The sequence below is a fragment of the Paroedura picta genome, chromosome 4 (assembly GCF_049243985.1).
Source record: "Paroedura picta isolate Pp20150507F chromosome 4, Ppicta_v3.0, whole genome shotgun sequence".
NCBI classification, from domain to species: Eukaryota; Metazoa; Chordata; class Lepidosauria; order Squamata; family Gekkonidae; genus Paroedura; species Paroedura picta.
This window is the reverse complement of record NC_135372.1, coordinates 145,148,335-145,168,918: the sequence shown is the minus strand read 5'-3', so window position 1 is coordinate 145,168,918 and position 20,584 is coordinate 145,148,335. Positions and strand designations below refer to the sequence as shown.

Genomic DNA, 20,584 nt, shown 5'->3' with positions numbered 1-20,584 from the left:
CATCCCTGGTTCCCCCCCCCCCCATATTCTGCCTTGCCTACAATCCTCAGCCTCAGGGGAGGGAGATCTAGAACTATAATAAATAAATCCAACAATAAGTCCTGCAGCCCGGATGGAGGGCTTTCAACGCTTCCTTCGCTTTAGTCCACTGCCAGGGGTGCGATATGAGCCGGATAATAAACCAATGGATCGATCTTGGGCCCCTGAGCTGGTGGGGCAGGCCCAGGGGCCGGCAGGGCCGCGGCCCGCCAGGGGCTCGTCCGGCCGGTTCCGTGGCCGCGGCTGCCGGGGGCTTCGGGCGGGCGGAGGGGCGCTGTCCGCGTCCGTGGTGCTGAACCGGCCGCTCCGAGGAGCTGTCCCCGGTCCGGTGCTGAACTGGGGGTCGGAGGGGCGATGCCCGCAGCTGGGCCGGGGGGGGGTCAGGCTGTGCGCCCACCTCGAGGTGGCCCCCGCCCCCGCCCCCGCCCCACCCTCTGCCACGGCCCCGCTTTGTTCTCTGGGCAGGTGGGCGCCCTCGGCAGCGGCGGTGCCACAGGGGCAAGGTGGGAGGAAGGGAAGCAGAGGGCCCGATCCGCGTCGCTGGGAGTGTCCAAGGGAGGGGTTCTCGGGGGGGGGGGACTCCTCCAGGCAGACGGGGGAGGGGGCGAAGGCGATCCCTCTCGGTGGCTTTCAGCAGACTTTGCCTTCAGGGAATGACCAGGGAGGGAGTCCCGAGGAAGAAGAAACTGAACTGAATCCACGGATCGGAATCCACCGCCACGCACGCGCCCCCCGCCCCCCTTCCCTACACCCCCCCCCCCGCCACATACACACACACGTCTCCCCCTCCCAGAAAGGCGGGGGAAAGAGGGTCGTCGTTCTCCTTGCGCTGCCCCCCCTCCCACCCCCTCCCCACTGGCAGGCGCTTCTACTGCCCCCCCCCCTTCACCACCACCCGGAGCCGCAGCTTTAAAAACGATCCCCTTGGAGAAACTTTGATGATAAATCAAGCGCTCGGATCCTTCCGCCGGACGGGCGAGCCGCCGCACTGTGGCGCCCTCCGCCGAAGGGAAGAGTCCCGCAGTCTCGGGCAGGCGGAGCGGAGCGGAGTCGCGCAGAGCCGAGCTGCGCCGCGCAGGGCACGGAAGGGCAGGGGGACGGGGACGGGGACGGGGAGCCCGGAGGAGCCGCCTTGCCGGCGCGGGCCGCGGAGACCGCTGGGGGCGCCGCCTGCTTGCCCCCCTTCCCGATGTGAGAAGGACGGAGGGCCGGCCGGACGGGAGCACGATGGGGGGCGCCTTTGGCCTGACTCTGGCCCTCTGCCACTCTTTGGGGCTCTACCTCCAGCTGGGCGCCGCCTCGCGCCCCCCGCAGTGGGACAACCAGCTGCCCGGCAACGGTGAGTGGAGGGGCGCAGAAGGGGGGCGGCCGCAGGGGGGGGGCGGGTGGAGCCCCTCCCCCACATGCAGAGGAGGCGCCGCCCGGGGTCCGCTTCTCGGGGCCCAGCCCCTCTCGGTTCGCTCCAGGTCCTCTTTTCCTGCTCCCCCGGCCGGGCAGGTGCGGGCGCAAGGGTGGGTCCCTCCGCCCCACCGACAGAGACACGCCGTTCGGGCAGGCGGGCAGACCCCGATGCCACTCCGTTCCTGTCCGCAGTGGGCCGGGGAGGTGCAGGTTATTCCGGATTGTGCGATGCGAAGTGCCGAAGCGGGGCGAGACGTGGCATCGGGCGCCCCCTGCTGGGCGGGCGGAGGATTGTGGGGAAGGCTTGAGCCTCGCGAAATGCGCGCAGGGCAGAATCCGCGGGTAGGGATTGGGACCTTGGTCTCGGATGTGCGGACCGGACGTCTCTTAAGCCTGGCTCTGCCGCCCAGCCCAGCTTCACCTGGCAAACATCGACCTGCAGGGACTGCTGGAGGGGCCTGCGTTTGACTATTGCTCGCTCCCCCCCCCCCACTGGACATTAATGCGCAGGGAAATCCAGGACTGTTTGTTCATAAATTGCAAAGTGTGTGCGTAGCTTGAAGAAACGGGCGGAAAGAGGGGCTGGCATTCCCTGCCCCCCAAGGAACCGGAGAGCTTGTGGAAGGGGTCTTTCCCGGCTGTCCCCCCCCCCCCCCAGTGTTTGCATGGAAAGACCGGGAGCTTTGATCCAGAGGGCAACTTGTTTTCCAGGCGTGCCGAAGGAACCTTGAAGCCAGGGGAGAGGGGCTGTTGAGGGGAGGGGAGGGGGAAATCCCCCCCCAAAAAATATTCCTGTGAAAGAGCAAGAATCTTGAGCTCGGTGGCTGGGGGAGGCATGCCCATGAAGCACCCACGCAGGCACAGGTAGGGCTTGGACTAGAGGAGAGCTTCCGGCCCCATTTTCCAGCTTTGCAGCAGGGCTTGTCCTCCTCCTGGGGCCGGCCAGACCCTCTTTCCCGGATTGGTGCAGCCGCTGCACCCACTGACCGTCCAGGCCAGCTCTCCTGGACAGCCGGCTAAGACCAGGCCCTGGGCTCTCCGTGAGGAGCTGCCCGTCCCTTTGGAGGCCACCTGCCTGGAGCTCCGTGACAGAGCCAGGTACCACATGGCTGGCCGGCCGGCCGTAGGAGAAGGGTGCCCTCCTTCTTGTGCCCCAGCACAAAGGGCTCTTGGGCTCCATTCGGAAACCCAGCAGCTGCCCCCGAGCAGGGGGAGGGGGGCAGGGATGGCCCAAAGCATCTCAGCCCCTCAAGCAAGGCACACTCACCCCATCCTGGTCGTGGGTCCAAGCCAGCAGCAGGAGAAAGGACCCAGCCGGAGCTGCCGGACAGCGAATCAAGGTCACAGTTGTCTGCTCAGCTGGCAGCTTTTTCCAGCCGAGAAGAGAGCCTTCACATCCCCCTTCACTGACGTGTCCTTTATCTGGAGAGGCCGGGGTTGAACCTGGGACCTTCCGCATACCACTGAGGCATAGATCCCTCCGATGAAGCAGAACACACCTGAGGCTGCCTTCTCCAGAATCGGCCCCGTGGTCCTTCAGTCTTGTCCACTCAGGCAGGCAGCCGCTCTCCAGGGTCTCCGGCTGAGAAGGGTCTTCCTCCGTCACCAGAGAAAGGGCTGGGCCGGGTCTGCTTCCTTTGTGCCCTGATCTTACACTGCCTTGAAGCCTCTGGCCAGTCCCCAGTGAAGGCAGAAGGCACCGTGGCCTGATCCCGCAGGGTTTGGGATATGCTGCCTTTGCAGGTGGCAAACCCGGCTGGGGCTGGGGCCTTTGGATCCTGCCCTTGGAGAGAGATTGGCCAAACCACCAACTTCCCCCCCCCCAGATTATCGGGGGCATTCTGCATGGCTGCCGGGAGAGGCGGTGTGCTCCACAGAGGGACTCTCCCCAGAGGAAGGGGGTGGGGGCCCAGGGGAAGGACCAGTGGGGCAGCAGGCAAAACAGCTCTCGGGAGCAGAGGCTGGAAGAGGGGCCACAAGGAAAGGGCGGAGGTGAAGGAACAACCTGTGGGGACGATCCTAGCCCTCCTGATACTTTCCCTCCTCATGCGGCATAAAGCGCCGTTTCCTCGCTAGGGAAGGAGGCCAGACTGGGCTCAGCAACTGGTGGCATGACGGCTCCAGCAGCTCCAGCAGCACTGCCAAGCCTTCAAGGGGAGGGCCAGGGACTGACTCTGCAGTGGTGCCAAGAGAGCAAACGCACGCCCCCCGGCCTTTTCAGCCAGAGAAGAAGTGGGGGGGGGGAGGCTCAGGGGCAGAGGTGCTCGGTTCACTCTCCGGCAGCCCCAGCTCAAAGGACTGGCCAGGCGAGTGTGGTAGACAGACACCCTGAATGTGACAGACCTTTCTCTGCCACCGACTCAGGAGAGCTGCTGCGAATCTGAGCAGACCGCCTGGATCCTGGTGGATCGAGGGCCTGATTCAGCGGAAGGCAGAGTCCGGTGTTTAAGGATTCAGCAGAGCCCTGGCGGGCCCCACGGAGCCCTTTGGCCCCGGGGGGGGGCTGCTGGGCAGGACAGCTCTTCCCCCGGCAAGAGGGCCCAGCAGGAGACCTGGCTGCTGGTTTGGTTTCCATAGAGGTGGGGGACAAATCTGGCCCTCCGGCTGCCCCTCGCCGAGTGTTGCGTCCAGGGGGGCCGGTGCAGCCGCTCCACCCCCCCCCCCCCTGTCACCGGCGAGCCCTTTATTAACGAGGCCGAGGAGCAAATCCATGAGCAAGAGGGTCGGGGATAATAAGCCCTTTGTGCCAGTCAGTGAATACCAATTGGCTCCCAGTGGCGGGTGCTGGAACCTGGTTCTCCATGGCTGTGGAGCAGATTGGAGATGAATCGCTTGCATTATTGGGCCGGTACAGATTTCCCCCAGCGAAACAGGGGAGGGCAGGGGAGGCCACGGGGGGGGGGGGGCAGAGGCACCGGGCACCCGGGAGGGGCGGGAGAGGGTGCCCCGAACTGCCCTGCCTCGGCCAGGGATGCCTCCCAAGAACGGGGCACAGGTGAACCACCTTGTGTGGCCCTTCTCGGGCATCACCCTCTCTCTGTCTCTGTGGGCTGCTGCCTTCCCTAGGGGGGAAACAGGCTGGGGGGGGGAGACTCAAGAGGGGCCTGGGCTCACACCGAGTGGAGGGGAAGAGGAAGCGGGTGGGGTGGGGTGGGCAGGTCCCGTGAATCCATCCACCCAGGTGTTCCTTTTGTGACAGACCAGCCTCAGGCGGAGAGGTTGGGGTGGTAGAATCTAAGGGCAGGACAGGCGGGCAAGGGCTAAAGAAGGCAAGCGGGACGTCCAAGGCTGAACTCCAGGGGTGGGCGGGCTGAGAGTGGCTGACCAGCTGACCAGCGACCCCTTCGGTCTTCCTTTGATGAGATTGCTGGGGGGAGGGGGGGCTGGTGGTAAGACAAGCAGAGCAGGGGGGAGGCGCATGCATATCCTTGCATGAACAGGCAGACATCCCCTTCTGGACCCCCGATGGACGGCCAGGGATTCTCCAGCCCCCAGGAGAGGTGCCTCCAGCTGAGGACCCGGCAGCCCAGTTCGGGTTCCAGCTCAGCCGATGGGTGGGGGTGGGAGCAGAGCTGCTCCCTGGATCTGACCTGTGCTCTGGGGGGTCCACAAGGGGAGGCCAGGGGAGGAGTGCGTCTGTATTTCTTTTTGGACGCTTTAGGCCTTCCTTGAGGAGGCCAGAGAAAGCAAGTCAAAATGTCCTTAACTGAATCAGTTCGATTGTTCCCACGAGGCGTCTGGGGCTTTCTGGATCCAGCCCGGAACCCTGAAACAAGGACTGTGCGGAGGATTGTGTGGCAGCCGTGGGAAGAACAGGTGGCTGATCTGTGGGTGGGCATCGTCCAGGTGGGCAGAGGGGTCAGAGGTGCTCAGAGAGTGCGCCCCTCCTGCCCAAGGCCGTTCACCCAGGTAGGGGACAAACCTGTGGCCCAGAAGAGAACTGCCAGGGGAGCCCTTCTGCTCCCCAAATCAGCTGAGGACCCTGCCCACCGGAAACCCTTCCGGAATGGCAGTTCCAAAATGGGGGCTCTGCTGATGCCCGTGGAGGAAGGGGGAAGGGGGAGGGGAAATCGAAGCAGGATGCTGAAATGGCTTGTGGCCTAGAGGCAGAGAACGGGGGGGGGGGATCCCCCAAGCCTTATCCTGAGTGAAACCGTTAAACTAGCCAGTTTGGTATTGTCTACTCGAGCAGGCAGCTGCCCTCCTGGGCCTTTCCCATCCCCTCCGGCCTGGTCCTTTTAATGGGGGCTGGAACCCGGGGCCTTCTGCTCTGCCTCTGAGGCCATGAAGCTGCCTCCTGCTGAATCTGGCCATGGGCCCATCCCGGTCTCAGGCTGGCAGTGGCTCCCCCAGGCAGAGAAAGGCCCTCCACCCCACTGCTGTTTGGTCCTTTTAGCTGGAGATGCCTCTGGGGAATTGAGCTGGGGGCCTTCTGCAGGCCAAGCAGAGGCTTTCCCACGGAGCCCCAGCCCCCCAACTCCTTCCCTGCACCCCTTTCTCCCTCCATTTGGCAAAGGGCCAGGAGCCTCTTGGCTGCCCCTCCCCCTTGGCTAATGTGGCCATGAAGCCCCGGCTGGTTGGAAAAGGCCGTTTCCTCAATGGGGCAGGCAGCTCACTGGAGCCTCCTTGCGTGAGTGGAGTCTACCTGGCAGCCGCCCCGAAAAGCCACACTCTGGGCTCCCCCAGGCAGCCGGCCGGGACTCTCCCCTGCAGCGCAGGAGCCTGTGGCCCCTCCTCCGTCTCCGGTCCCTCTGCCAGCCTGCCGCTCCCCTTTCCCTTCAGCCAGCAGCCCCTCAATTATTCATGCCTCCCTTGCAGGCAGCCTGCGAGAAGCAGCTGGGCCCGGCCTGCTCCTCCTGCCAGCTGCAAGCCAGGCAGCTCCCGTGGCAGAGGCAGAGGGCATGAGCAGGGGGAGCTGAGAGCGCCAGCCATGCCTGACCGCCTCTTCCTCACCTGTGGGGCTGGGCTGGGGTCAGCAGAATGCGGGGCGAGTTCCAGGGGGCAAACACCTGGCTGTGGTGGCCAGGAGGGGCTTTTGTGCTGTGCTTGCAAGTGACCCTCGGGACACCTCCTTGGCTCCTGCAGCACCTCCCGGAGGCGATTCTAGATTTCCAAATGGGACCCACTGTGGCTCTCATAGAACCAGAGAATAAGAGATTTGGAAGGGACCTCCTGGGTCATCTAGTCCAACCCCCAGCACTGTGCAGGACACCCACAACCCTCTCGCTCATCCACTGTCACCTGCCACCCCCTTGAGCCTTCCCAGAATCAGCCTCTCCGTCAGATGGCTCTCCAGCCTCTGCTTAAAAACCTCCAAAGATGGAGAACCCACCACCTCCCGAGGAAGCCTGTTCCACTGAGAAACCGCTCTGACTGTCAGGAACTTCTTCCGGAGGTTGAGACAGAATTTCTTTTGAATTAATTTCATCCCACTGGTTCTGGTCCGACCCTGAAGCACAATCCCCATCTGAGGTTCGCTTGGGCCCGGCCCAGGGAACTCCAGTGGCACCAAGATCTAAGCTGCTTCTTCTGCCCCGTTCCCTCTTTATACGGCTTGAGAGAGGCAGGAAGGAAGCAAAATAACACGCTGAATTCGAAGTATCATTAAGGTCAAAAGGGACTCCTGGAATCTTCCTCCTCGGGGCCGTGAATCGGTTAACGGGTGGATTTCTAACCTCCCTGCATTTAGCTCGCAGTAAACCACAGGCCGTTCCAAAGAAACACAACCTGGTCCAGAGCAACAAGCCAGAAGATGAGACCCTGACGGCTCAGGACGGCTCACACACCAGCCTCCAGGGCACAGAGGGAAACCCCGGGTGCCTCCCTCCCCTCCCCTCCCCTCCCCTCCCCTCCCCTCCCCTCCCCTCCCCTCCCCTCCCCTCCCCTCCCCTCCCCTCCCCTCCCTCAAAGAGCCCTCCTGCTCAGAGGCCATTAAAAAAACACTGCCCCCCAATTTAAAATGGCTTCCTGTTCCTTCCTGAGGACCTCTCCTCTACTCCTTGCAGAGCCCATCCCGCCGAAAGGGAGCCCTGGTGGCAAAGAAATGGGTGCTCTCTCGGTGTTGCTGGGCAGGGAGCTGCCAGCAGGTGGCACCCTGAGGACTGTGAGGAGTGCCAGGGGCCACATGGGCTGGAGGGCCCTTCAGCTCCCAGGAGGGGCCTGGGGATCCTCTGGAGTTACAGACTGCAGAGAACGGTTCTCCTGGAGAAAAGGGATGCTTTGGAGGGGGGACTCCGTAGAATTGTGCCCCCGTAAGGCCCCTGCCCGCCCCAGGCCCCAGCCTCACATCTCCAGAAGTTGCCCAGCCCAGATCTGGCAACCCCGCCCCAACCCCCTGCTGGAGCCGGGATAGGGGGGGGGGGACTCGATGGCACTGCATCCTGCTGAGGTCCCTCCCCACCCCCGAGCTCCAGCCCCCAAATGTCCAGCTATGTCCTGGCCCCCCCGGCCCCCCAGCCGTTCCTTGGCTCCACCTGGCAGCCTCTGAGTGCCGTCCAGAGCGGAAGCCACGGCATCTTCCGCCTCTCCCCGTTGATTCCGCTCAGCCCTGCCCGGCAGGATGGCGTTTTCCCTGCTGCTTCCATCCTCCCCCCCCCACCCCACCCCCGCCCGTCCCCCTCCTTTGGCTGGTGCTGCGGGAGAGTTGGAAGTACCTGCAGGTTTCAAGGTTAATTCAAATTCCTCAGCAAGGTGAGCTCCGGTCCCGATCGCAATCTCTGCTTGGCAGGGCTCTTTTTTGTCTTTCATTTACCGTGCAAATTTGAGATAATTCCGCCACTAATATGACAATAAATAGGGTCAGGCGAGCGATTCTCCGCGGCCCACTCAGGAAACAATGGCCGTCCCCCGGCACTTGGGCAGCGCGCCTGCCGGGCCCAGCGAGGCCGGCTCCTTCGTCTGGAAAAGGGCAACGGCATAATTGCGGGCAGGGAGAGGCCGGGCCGGCTCCTGGAGGCAGGAATGCGAGCGGCCAGATGGCGGAGAGGCGGGTGCCCGGCCTCCTTGCCTGCCGAGGGCTGCGGCCCTTCAGGGAGAACGGCTCAAGGGCACAGCTGGGGGGGGCAAGGGGGACACACTGACTGGTCTCTTGAGTCCTAGCCCATGCCCTGCAAATGGCTCTGTTTTGGGTTGCCAGCCTCCAGGTGAGGCCAGGAGAGGTAGGCAGGATTTGGGGCAGGGGGGACCTCAGTGGGTTCTCTCTTTAGTCTGGAGATGAGGTATGATGCCAGGGTGTCCCCAAGTCCCACCTGGAGGCTGGCGTCCCTAGCCAAAGAGCCAGCTCAGCAGAAGTGGATTTCTTAGGTTTGGGGTAGTGATTTGGTGTCCTGGTTAGGAGGGCGGACTTCTACTCTGGCATGCTGGGTTTGATTCTGCGCTCCCCCACATGCAGCCAGCTGGGTGACCTTGGGCTAGTCACGGTACTGATAAAACTGTTCTGACCGAGCAGGAATCTCAGGGCTCTCTCAGCCTCACCCACCCCACAGGGTGTCTGTTGTGGGGAGAGGAAAGGGAAGGCGAATGTAAGCCTCTCTGAGATTCCTTCGGGTAGAGAAAAGCGGCATATAAGAACCAACTCTTCTTCTTCTTCAGTAATATCAGGGCTCTCTCAGCCTCACCCACCTCACAGGGTTTCTGTTATGGGGAGAGGAAGGGAAGGCAACTGTAAGCCGCTTTGAGCCTCCTTCGGGTAGGGAAAAGCAGCATATAAGAACCAACTCTTCTTCTTCTTCTTCTTCTTCTTCTTCTTCTTCTTCTTCTTCTTCTTCTTCTTCTTCTTCTTCTTCTTCTTCTTCTTCTTCTTCTTCTTCTTCTTCACCTCTGTGAGAAAGGCCATGGCAGGAATAGCAACACACACATACACACGGATCGAGCCCCTTCAGTCCCCGCAGGAGAGGAGATATAAAGATGCCCAGGAGAAGGAGACCACGCTCTACCTGTCTTGCTGCCCCTTCAGATCAAGATCAGGCAGTGCATCTCCCATGTCGGGATGGGGTGCAACTAACACCTGCACTGACCACCAGGAATTTTGGGGTGATCTTTGATGCCTCCCTTCCCATGGAGGCTCAGAGCACGAAGGTAGCCCGCATGGCGTTTTTCCACCTGGGCCAAGCTTGGCTCTAGTGCCCTACCTGTCCTCGGACCCCCTGGCCACTGTGATCTATGCAGTGGTCACTTCTGTAACTCACTCTACACGGCCCTGCCCTTAACCTTGACCTGGGGACTTCAGCTGGTTCAGAATGCGGCCGGCAGGGTCCTTCCTAGGCCTCCTTGGAGGGCTCACATCCCTCCAGTGTTGAAACCACGGCACTGGTTACCAGTCTGCTTCTGGGTCAAGGTCAAGGTTCTGGTTTTAACCTTCAAGGCTCTACGCGGCCTGGGTCCCATCTACCTGTGGGTCCGCTTGTCTGCTTATGCCCCACACAGGGCCCTCAGCTCTGTGGGTAGGAATCTGTTGGTTGACCTGGGCCCCCGGGAAACCCGCCTAGCCTCGACCAGGGCCAGGGCCCTTTTGGCTGAGTGGAAGCGCCTCCCCCTGGCCTGCAGAGGGTCACGGGTTCCATTCCCGCCTTCTCCCACTAGAAGGATCAGGGTGGCGGTGGAGAGAAAGGCCCCTGCCCGGACCCCAGAGGGCCCCTCCAGTCGGAGCAGACGGTGCTGAGCGTGAGGGACTGGAGGTCGGGTTTGATTGAAGGCAGCTTCATGTGCTCAGGGTTCCCAACCTCCAGGTGGTGTCTGGAGACCTCCCGTTCTCACAATTGATCTCCAGACCGCAGCGACCGGTTCCCCTGGAGCCAGTGGCTGCTTTGGTGGGGGGGAGAGGGGACTCAATGGGGCACTGCCCTCCCCAGGCCCCGGATCTCCAGGACTCTCCCCGTGGGAGCTGCCCAGCCCAAGGGAGCCGGAATGAAGCGGAGCCGCTGGGCCATGGGGCCTCCGAGCAGAAGCCGTAATGACAGGAGAATTATGACCAGGGGCTTTGCGGAAGGCCCCGAATAAGCGGCACTCAATCACGGCCCCACACAGAAGCACGAGCAGCGGAGGCACAGCGGAACGGCAGCGTTAGCCTCACAGTGATGGAGAGCCCGTCCCCCGTCCCCCGTCCCTCTGGCCTGTGAGGCCCTCGGCTGCCTTGCCCCCTCCCTCCCTCCTTCCTTCTCCCCAGGGAATGGCAAGCCGAGGGGCAGAGCAGCAAGTGATCTTCCTCTGGGGGGCAGGAGGGCGTGAGGCGCGGTGTGCTTTGGCTGGGAAGTCACAGCTGTTTTATGGTGACCACAGAGGCCTTCAGAGGTGGTTGCCCCTGCATGGCCCTTTCTCCCCTCCAGATTCAGACCAGGGCTGCCTGCTCAACTGCTGAGATCTCAAGAGATAAACCGGCCAGTCTGGGGCCGTTCACGTCAGGGCCAGAAGCCCAGAGGGGGCTTCTGGCCCTTGCCTGCCTCTGCGGAGCCCCCCTGGCCTCCCCTCCAAATGCTCACCAGGGCCGACCCTGCTTAGCTTCCGAGGTGTGACGGGATCGGGCCAGGCTGGGCTACCCAGCTCAGGGCTCATCAGTTTTAGGCGCTTTGAGATATTTCCACGAGATGGAAGACGGGGCTTGCCGGGTGCCCAGGAAATGAGCCAGCAGCCCGGTCCACACCGGGGCCTTTGAACAGCTGGCAGATGTGCAGAAAGCAGGCAGTGGAACGGCCTGTCAGGGGTCAGGATGCCCACCAGCCACCGGCCGCTGATCCAGCTGCTGCACAAGGACTGGGCAGGCTTCCAGGGCAGGGACCGCAGCTGCTCCACAAATGTTTCTCCCCAACGCCAAGAAAACCTCTCCAGTATCTGCAAACAATCCAGTTCACAGCCTGAGACCCTGTTATTTAAGAAGGAAAAAACCCGAATGGATTGCAGAGAAGCATCTCTCCAAATTGCATGATGAAGGGTTGGTGTTTTATACCCCGCTTTTCACACCCCCAAAGAGCCCTAAAGCAGTTTACAATTGCCTTCCCTTCCTCTCCCCACAACAGACACCCTGTGTGGTAGGTGGGCCTGAGAGAGCTCTGAGAGAACAGCTATAAGAGAACTATGACTGGCCAAAGGTCACCCAGCTGGCTGCATTGGGGGGGGGGTCAAATCTGATTCTCCAGACTAGACTCCGCCTTTCTTAGCCACTCCAGCTCGGGTGAGCTGAGCGGGCAGCAATGTGGAAAATGAAGGTCAATGAAGGGAAACGAAAAGTGAGCAAACAATCTCCACTTTAAAAATATGTTGATGGGGTCTGAACCGTGGAGACTGAGAGGGAAGGAGGAGGGCAGATGCCCCAGGCAGACTCCACACTGCCTCTTCTCTGGAAAGGAAAAGGACCCAGGGGGCACGAGAAGGCCGCTGGACGGAGGTTCAGAGCAGTCTCCTTTGAAGGGAGGCAGGCAGGTATGGTCACCACATTTCCAGAAAGGGAGGGCAAAGGGAGGTGTGAGAGAAGTTCACAAAATCATGCACAGGGCAGAGGCAGCAGGCAGAGACAACATGGTTTCCCTCTTTCGGGAGACTGGAACTTGGGGGCACCCAGCGGAGCTGACAGGCAGAAGAGTCAGAAAGGCCAAAAGGGAATTCTGCTCTTCTGAGGTCCTTAGGAAGGCCTCGGCCTCTCTGCCCTGTGGCTGGCCCTGCAGAGGAACTGGCTGGCCCCTGGGTGAGACGGGAGGCTGGACTGGAGGGACCCTCCCTGGCCTACCCAGCAGGGCTCTTCTGAGGGTCTTCTCAGGGGAAGGCCTCGGCCTCTCTGCCCTGTGGCTGGCCCTGCAGAGGAACTGGCTAGCCCCTGTAGGAGACGGGAGGCTGGACTGGAGGGACCCTCCCTGGCCTGACCCAGCAGGGCTCTTCTGAGGGTCTTCTCAGGGGAAGGCCTCGGCCTCTCTGCCCTGTGGCTGGCCCTGCAGAGGGACTGGCTGGCCCCTGGGTGAGACGGGAGGCTGGACTGGAGGGACCCTCCCTGGCCTGACCCAGCAGGGCTCTTCTGAGGGTCTTCTCAGGGGAAGGCCTCGGCCTCTCTGCCCTGTGGCTGGCCCTGCAGAGGAACTGGCTGGCCCCTGGGTGAGACGGGAGGCTGGACTGGATGGACCCTCCCTGGCCTGACCCAGCAGGGCTCTTCTGAGGGTCTTCTCAGGGGAAGGCCTCGGCCTCTCTGCCCTGTGGCTGGCCCTGCAGAGGAACTGGCTGGCCCCTGGGTGAGACGGGAGGCTGGACTGGAGGGACCCTCCCTGGCCTGACCCAGCAGGGCTCTTCTGAGGGTCTTCTCAGGGGAAGGCCTCAGCCTCTCTGCCCTGTGGCTTGCCCTGCAGAGGAACTGGCTGGCCCCTGGGTGAGACGGGAGGCTGGACTAGATGGATTATTGGTCCAATCCAGCAGGGCTCTTGTGTCCTTCTTCTTATGCCCCTCTTAATTGTGCTCCCAGTCCAGACAATTGACTGGCCCAAGGTCTCCCAGTGGGCTTCAGGTGAAGGATGAGAAGGCTCTCCATGTTGGAGGCTGCTGCTCTTATGTATTTATATTTATTTATTATTAAATTTATAGACTGCCACTCTCAGCCCAGCCAGCCCGTGGTGGTTTACATAAAAAGCACAAAAACATTAAAACCCCCAAATCCTCCTACAACAAGTAATCCAACTGAGGGCAGCAACAATTTATACCCTACTCAGCACCCCAAAACCTCAGCTCTTCTGTTCGCAGTTGTAACGTCTGGACAGATGTCCTGGTCGATGCTGGCCTGGGGAGGGGGGGGGGACAGATTACAAAATGGAAAGAGCCCTTGACCCCACACTGGCTTTCAGCAGCCCCCCCCCTCTCCCCCTCCAGAGCCCTTTTCCTGCCTGAGACAACCCCGCCCAGTCCTCCCTGGCCAGAGAGGTGAAGGCGTGTCCCTGTGGCTGCGGAGGGGCCATGGGTGCCTGAAGATCTCGCGCTTTTCCCTGCAGGCCGCTCACAAATGCGCTGCCTGCAGTTGCCTGATGAAGAGTTTGTCTTAGCCGAGTCTTTGCGCATAATTGGTGATCCGCTGGCAGGCAGCACCCGGCGGGCGCTCTCCATTCAGAGGCGGGAGCCCCCATCAGGAGCTCCTTGGTGCTGCTCTCTCTGGGCTGGGGGGGCCGAGCGTGGCGAGAGGAGGAGGAGGAGGACGGGAGTGTGGGGCTTGCACTTGGGCCCGGCTGGGCAGCCTGCAGGGGGCAGCCTCCTTGCAGCCAGGGCAACGCTGAGGCAGAGAATCGGCAGTCCGGCATCCCAGTCAGGAGCCTCATAGGTGCTGAAGCTCCATATCTGCACACCAGACAGGCAGCTCAGTGGCAGAGCCTCTGCTGGTGTGCAGAAGTTCCCCGGTTCAATCCCGGGCATGTGTGAAAGAAAGACCTCAGCCTGAGGCCCAGAAAACTCATGGCCCATCTGAGCAGACGATCTTGCAGGAGGCAGCGTCTGTGGCCAGGGGAATGATCCTTTTCTTCCCTGTTACGTAAAGGGAAATCTCAGGGCCAATTTCAGGCCTTCTGTAACAAAGTGTGACCAGCACCTCCTGGGAAGGCAAGGGGTACGAGCTAGCTGCAAGCCAAGCCCCTGCAGTGTTGGCACGGATGTCCGGGAGCCAGTTGCCTCCCCCCCCCCCCACACACACACAGACATACACACTGCATGGCACCCTCCTTGTTCTGCCCGAGGGGCCGGCCTGGAAATCTACCACAATAACAGCGGATTGCCAGGAGACAGAGAGCAGTGCCCCACAGAGAGAGCGGCTGCTTGGAAAGACGGACTGCAGGTATTCTACCCCACGGAGGGCCCTTCCCTTCCCAGACTCCACCAATCTCCAGGAATTTCCCACCCTGAACAGGTGACCCTAAATCTGCCACCACAAACAAACAAGAACTGACCCAGGGGGGAGAGGCCCATGTTTGCCGGCTTGCTAGGTCACCTGGCCACCCTCAGGAGATGGAAGAGTAGGGTTTGTTTGTTTATTTATTTATTTATATACAGCCCCCCCTCCCCCCAGGCTAAGGGCGGTTTACATGGGAACGTAGAAAACAGACAATAGCAGTCAAAGAGGTCCAGGGGCAAGACACATGAATGCATTTCTGGAGGGAGGGAGGGGGGGAGGGAGGGAGCAGGGGCCCTGGGGATGTTGCCGGTTTCACTTGGTCTCAGCCAAACTACCAGAGCCAGGCTGGAAACTCCCGGAGGGCAGGAACCTCAGTGGGGCAGCAGGCCAAAGAGTTCCCCCTCCACAGTATCCCTCTTCTGGGGAAACTGGTCTCTGCAGTCTGGACCTGAGCTGTCATTCCAGGAGATCCCCAGGCCCCACCTGGAGGCTGGCATCCCTGTTCAGAGGATTTGCACCGGTTGGTGCTGTTGGCCCCGGTCTCTTTACTGCAATGGTGAGCCTCTAATTTGATCTGGAGGGAGGTGGAAAATGGGTCTCGGAGTGTTCTTCCGCCAAACAGATGCAGCCTCCTTCCATAATGCATTATGCCCAGGAGTGCAGAAATGTGTGCTATTCATAATCTCTGGAGGGAACATACAGCCTATTGAACAATTTGCTTGTAATCACAAACGTCGGCAGAAATTTGTGGTGCTGGATTAATATTTCCAGCAGCAGCAGGACGAGAGAGGGGCCGCGGAAGGACGAGCAAGGCCTTAAAGAGGAACATCAGGAGACGGGCCTGGGCTCCCACAGGCGTGCTCCTCCTTGCAGGGTGCCCGTCTGTGGCTCTGTGTGTGGGGCAAGAAGGCCACAGAAGAGAGAAATGAACACCTGATGGGCCCTTGGAGCCCTCGCTCTCTGGAGAGGGGGTTGCCAGCCTCCAGGTGGGGCCTGGAGATCTCTGGAGTTACAGCTCCTCTCCAGACTACAGAGATCAGTTCCCTTGGACTGTGACTGTGGCTGTACAGAATTCTACCTTGGGAATGTTCAGCCTGGAGAAGAGGAGGTTGAGAGGAGACAGGATTGCTGTCTTTAAGTATTTGAAAGGTTAACAACATCAGAATCCAGGAGCACCTTTAAGACCAACAAAGATTTATTCAAGGCGGGAGCTTTCGCATGCAGGCCCTTTTCCTCAGACTAACACGACTACCCACTGGAATCTCTCCTGTTTGAAAGGTTGTCCCTTGAAGCAGGGCCGGGAGCAGTTCCTGCTGGCAGCAGACAAGAGGACCCACAGTAGGAGATTTAAACTACGTGTAGATAGCAAGACAATATTTTTTTTCACTGTCAGAGTAGTTCAGCAGGGGAAGGGGCTGCTTAAGGAGGTGGGGAGCTCCCCCTCACTGGCCGTCTTCAAGCAGCAGCTGGACAGATCCTTCTCCTGGATGCTTGAGGCTGATCCTGCACTGAGCAGGGGGTGGGACTAGATGGCCTGTATGGCCCCTTCCCACTCTAGGATTCTAGGAGTCTAGTTCAGCAGGGGAAGGGGCTGCCTAAGGAGGTGGGGAGCTCCCCCTCACTGGCCGTCTTCAAGCAGCGGCTGGACAGATCCTTCTCCTGGATGCTGGAGGCTGATCCTGCACTGAGCAGGGGGTGGGACTAGATGGCCTTTGTGGCCCCTTCCCACTCCAGGAGTCTAGGAGTCTAGTTCAGCCGTGGAATGGGCTGCCTAAGGAGGTGGGGAGCTCCCCCTCACTGGCCGTCTTCCAGCAGCGGCTGGGCAGATCCTTCTCCTGGATGAATTAGGGCAATTGGTAAGATCTGTGAATAGCAGCAAATATAGGTAAAGTGGGAGATAGATAAATAGAGGATAGATTTATTTATGTATTTATTATGCCTCTGGGTTCAAAAGCGTTGTTTGTAGGAACGGGCTTTCCCGTGCAACCTTGGGAGTATAACAGCCATGGCACCTCCTGGGTTCGTGGTCTTTGACAATCACCTTGCCTTTCCTGTGACTTCTTTTCTGTGCTCCTGATTATGATTCCTTCAAATAGAGACTAGCTGCTGTTTATACTGAGGGATTTGGGGCAGCATCCCTGGGGATCTCTGCCTGCTCAAGGCAGCTCAACATGGTACCAGCATCCATGTGCCTATTAGATCACAGAATCATAGAATCACAGAATCCTAGAGTTGGAAGGGGCCACACAGGCCATCTAGTCCAACCCCCTGCTCAACAGCAGGATCAGCCCTAAGCATCCTAAAGCATCCAAGAAAAGTGTGTATCCAACCTTTGCTTGAAGACTGCCAGTGAGGGGGAACTCACCACCTCCTTAGGCAGCCTATTCCACTGCTGAACTACTCTGACTGTGAAAATTTCTTCCTGATATCTAGCCTATATCGTTGTACTTGAAGTTTAAACCCATTACTGCGTGTCCTCTCCTCTGCAGCCAACAGAAACAGCATCCTGCCCTCCTCCAAGTGACAACCTTTCAAATACTTAAAGAGGGCTATCATGTCCCCTCTCAGCCTCCTTTTCTCCAAGTCCCTCAACCTATCTTCACGGGGCTTGGTCCCTATGAATGCTGCATTGTTGTGGGTGAGGAGTTGGTTAAGATTGGGGGGCTGTCCATGTACAAGAAAAGGGCTGCTGCCCAGCGCTGGTGGAAAGGAACTGCCCTTATTCAGGAGAGGTGGTGAGTCCCTGGTGATGCACTGAACTGTTTTGAGTTTGAGCACTATACGTGACCCCTAGTGGTGTTCTGGTATTGACTCTTTGGGGCCTGTCTAGCCATAGGCTTTCTCTGGGAACCCTTCTGGCTTTTAAAATCTTTCTTTACTTCATCAAGTAGATAAAAATAGTTTGTTGGAGATCCCTCAGGGAGGATCTGTAGGGCTGGAGAAGAGCTGGCTGCTGCGTGGAGCTCGGCCGCATACCGTGGATCATCTGGTATGTCAGGAACCAGAACCCTCATAGACGAAATCTTGTCCAACTCCATAGAGTGAAAAGGCTTTCAGTCTTTATTGAGAAGACCAGTGCTGCAAATCAGAATTCACAGGTTCAGGCACAGAAACGTTGATTGAGACAAAGAGATGTGATCTCTCTAACCTTATAGAGGGGCAGAGATTCAGGCGGGAAAACGGGTTCACACCAAGAGGCCTTTGGTCCCGCAGGCACAAACCTAGTCTCAGATTGCACACAGCTGGCTCAGTCAGCATTCCTACAACCCAAGGACACTGAAAGATAAGGACTTCCCCTTCCTCCCAGGGGAATGGAGATGCAGACTAGCTAGCCATAAACAGCAGGATGAAAGAGAAACCGGGAATCTTCAGGGAGGGCATGGGCTAAGAGCCAGCCAAGGATTTATGCCGTGAAGCCACCTTTCCAGAGCAGACCAGGAGGCGGGATATGACAGGTAGCTGGAGGCATGTAGGTAAGTTTGTCATCAGCAGGTTTCAGGTGTAAGGTGGTGCCTCTGCGTCTATAGAGTACTTTTGCAGCGGTGTCCAGAAAATGTACTTCTTGCAAAGATTGTTTCATTGTCAGGTTGATGGCGGGTGAATGTCATTGTACGCCTGGTGGGCCATGTACAGGGCTCCTTTACCATGTGTCCAGACGATGAAAATGCCATCAGTGTACGGTAGGCATAAGAGAGGCCTGAGTGGATGGGCGTTGAGGAAGCGCTGCTCCCAGGCTGCCATAATCCAGATGTTAGCCTGCTGTGGGGCCAGGTGGGTGCCCACAGCTGTCCCATTGATCTGAAGGAACAAGTGGTCCCAAAGTCTGAAGTGAGCTCAAGATGGCAGAGTTTGGTGGCAAGGTCAGCATTGGTGTTCCTCGTGGCCTGTAATCTGTCTCTGGGGGAGAGGTTGTTGTCCTGAGATCCCAGATCTACGGTGGCTCAAGCAGTGTTCCCTGGGAGGCTGTGGTGTTGCTCACACAACCAAAAGTGCTGATGGCACAGGGCCCTTGAATGGAGTCCGTGCATCCAGGTCCCCCCCCCTCAGCCCGTGACGGCGCCTGTGCCTGGGACAATGGGGGCCCTGGTTTGCCAGGTTTTTGCGTTTGGGGCAGGAGATAAAAGGGTCCTAGTTGAGGTTCCTTCGGTGCGTCTGGAAGGATTTCTTCCTGAATCTGCAGGCGTGTTTCCTTTACAATCCTGTTTAGTTCCCTTTTGTATTCCTGGGTGGGATCTGTCCCGGTGTTTGTCTAAAGCAGTATCCTGCCTCCAGAGCAGCCTGTCTCAGCTTTTTTCCCCACCGAGAACCCCCTGAGACACCCTTCAGGCTTCAAGAAACCCCAGTTTTGGGTGGTCAAATGTCTAGGGATATTGGGGGCTCAGATTTGGGATAGGAAGGCTTGGCGAGGGGAGGGCCAGCCTGTAAAGCAGCCCGTTCCTCGAGGGGAGCTGACTCAGCTGCACATCCCGGAGGCTGGCACCCCTAGCCCATATGAAAGCCCCCCGCCCCATCTAGGGAGTTTAAACTTTTATTCAGCCAGAACAGGTGGAGGGGGACACGTTTCTCTCGTTCTCCTTTTCCAGCCTCACAGATTTGCCAAAACAGCCCTGGTGAAGGAAGGCAGGGAACCGAGAGGCCCTGGGGGCGTGTGCAGAGGACCACTGGCCTCTCGGGGCAGCCCCACGGCCTGTGATGATGCCTACCTGATGGGGGACAGTGATGGCTGGCAGGTGGCACCCCTGAACCTCTCCCATGGGCCATCAGCCATCGCACAGAAGCCACAATGAGGGAGGCTGCAGCGGGGGCTCCGGGAAGCGTGCGTGCCTGCCTGCCTGCCGCTAACGGTGGGTACCCCCCCCAGGCCCCCTGGCTTCAACGGAGGCTGCTAATGAGCTCCCGCTAAGGGGGTGCTTCTTCCAGCCACCAGGCCCCCACAATCATTTCTCCCCGGGCTCCCAGAGAGGAGCCTTCTGGCTCTGGAGGGGCCACGGGGCCAGGGAGAAGGCCCTCCTGGCTTCCAGCCGTTGAGGCAATTACTGGGCCTTCACCATTCATTTCCTGCCGGAGCCAGATGGGTCAAGCCGCAAGCAAAGTCGTTCAGTTAGGAAAATTGCCTGCCTCTCCTCCGGCCCCCTCCCGCCAGCTCCACGCTTTCCCTAGAGCAGCCTCCTCGGCTCTGAGCCCCACAAAGCCCGGCCGAGGCCCACTGCAGCGCCCTCCCTGCCCGGGAAGGGACGAGGAAGGGCGCAGGAGCTGCCCCACCAACAGGCAGAGCAACCGAGGAGTACTGGGCACCCTCCCCATAGAGAGAAGGTGGAGGAAAGGGCAGCTACAGTGATGGAGGGGGTGGAGCACCTTCCCTATGAAGACAAGGGAAAGAGGCTTGGGCTTTTTAGCTTGGAGAAACGACATGAGAGAGGCTTACGAAATTAGGCCTGGGCTAGAGAAGGCAGAGGAAGAAGGAGTCCCTTTCTCCAAGGACCAGTGGGCACTCCGTGGAATGAGTGAGGAGGAGGCTTAGAACAGGCCAAAGGGAGTCCTTCTTCACATAAAGGGGAAGGAACAGGCGGAATTCCCTGCGGCAGGAAGGGGGGGGGCAGATCCAAGCATAGGCTGCTAAAAGAGGGGGTTGAGTACGTGACGGCACAGAGGTCCATGAGGGGCTATGAGCCCCCAGGCCTCGAGGGATCACTCTGACGGGGGCAAGAATGCTCTGTCTTCTTGGCGCTTGGGGGGCAAGAGTGGAAGGGCAATGGAGGAATGTGACACAGCATGTTGGACTGGAGGGGCCGGATCCAACAGAGAGCATGAGGACACTCACAAGGGTTATCAAGTCCAACCCGCTGCACAAGGCAAGACATTCACAGCCACCTGTCCTGTGCCCAGAGGAAGGCAAAAAACATCCAGGGTATAAAAGCAGAAGAATTAATACAGCAATTAAAGGCAGTAAGGCACTAATAAATGACAGACTTAAAATGGCAAAAATATGACCCATTAATCAAATACTCGAGTCAACAGCAGCATTCACTGGCTGTCTTCTAGCAGCGGCTGGACAGATCCTTCTCCTGGATGCTGGAGGCTGATCCTGCACTGAGCAGGGGGTGGGACTAGATGGCCTGCATGGCCCCTTCCCACTCTAGGATTCTAGGAGTCTAGTTCAGCAGGGGAAGGGGCTGCCTGAGGAGGTGGGGAGCTCCCCCTCACTGGCGGTCTTCAAGCAGCGGCTGGACAGATCCTTCTCCTGGATGCTGGAGGCTGATCCTGCACTGAGCAGGGGGTGGGACTAGAGGGCCTTCCTGG

General features: G+C 59.6%; 1 protein-coding gene across 2 annotated transcripts in view; it reads left to right on the top strand.

The window, feature by feature from the left end:
- The first annotated feature begins 1,059 nt into the window (after positions 1-1,059).
- VSTM2L (V-set and transmembrane domain containing 2 like) overlaps positions 1,060-20,584 on the top strand; it is a 61,470-nt gene continuing 41,945 nt past the window's right edge. The window contains exon 1 of one of the 2 annotated variants that reach the window (XM_077336102.1): positions 1,060-1,378. In XM_077336102.1, coding sequence (XP_077192217.1) covers positions 1,267-1,378 — 112 coding nt within the window. In that variant the 5' untranslated portion in view covers positions 1,060-1,266. Of the gene's footprint in view, positions 1,379-17,603; positions 17,758-20,584 lie in introns of those variants that run through there. The other variant, XM_077336103.1, reaches the window with a different exon arrangement.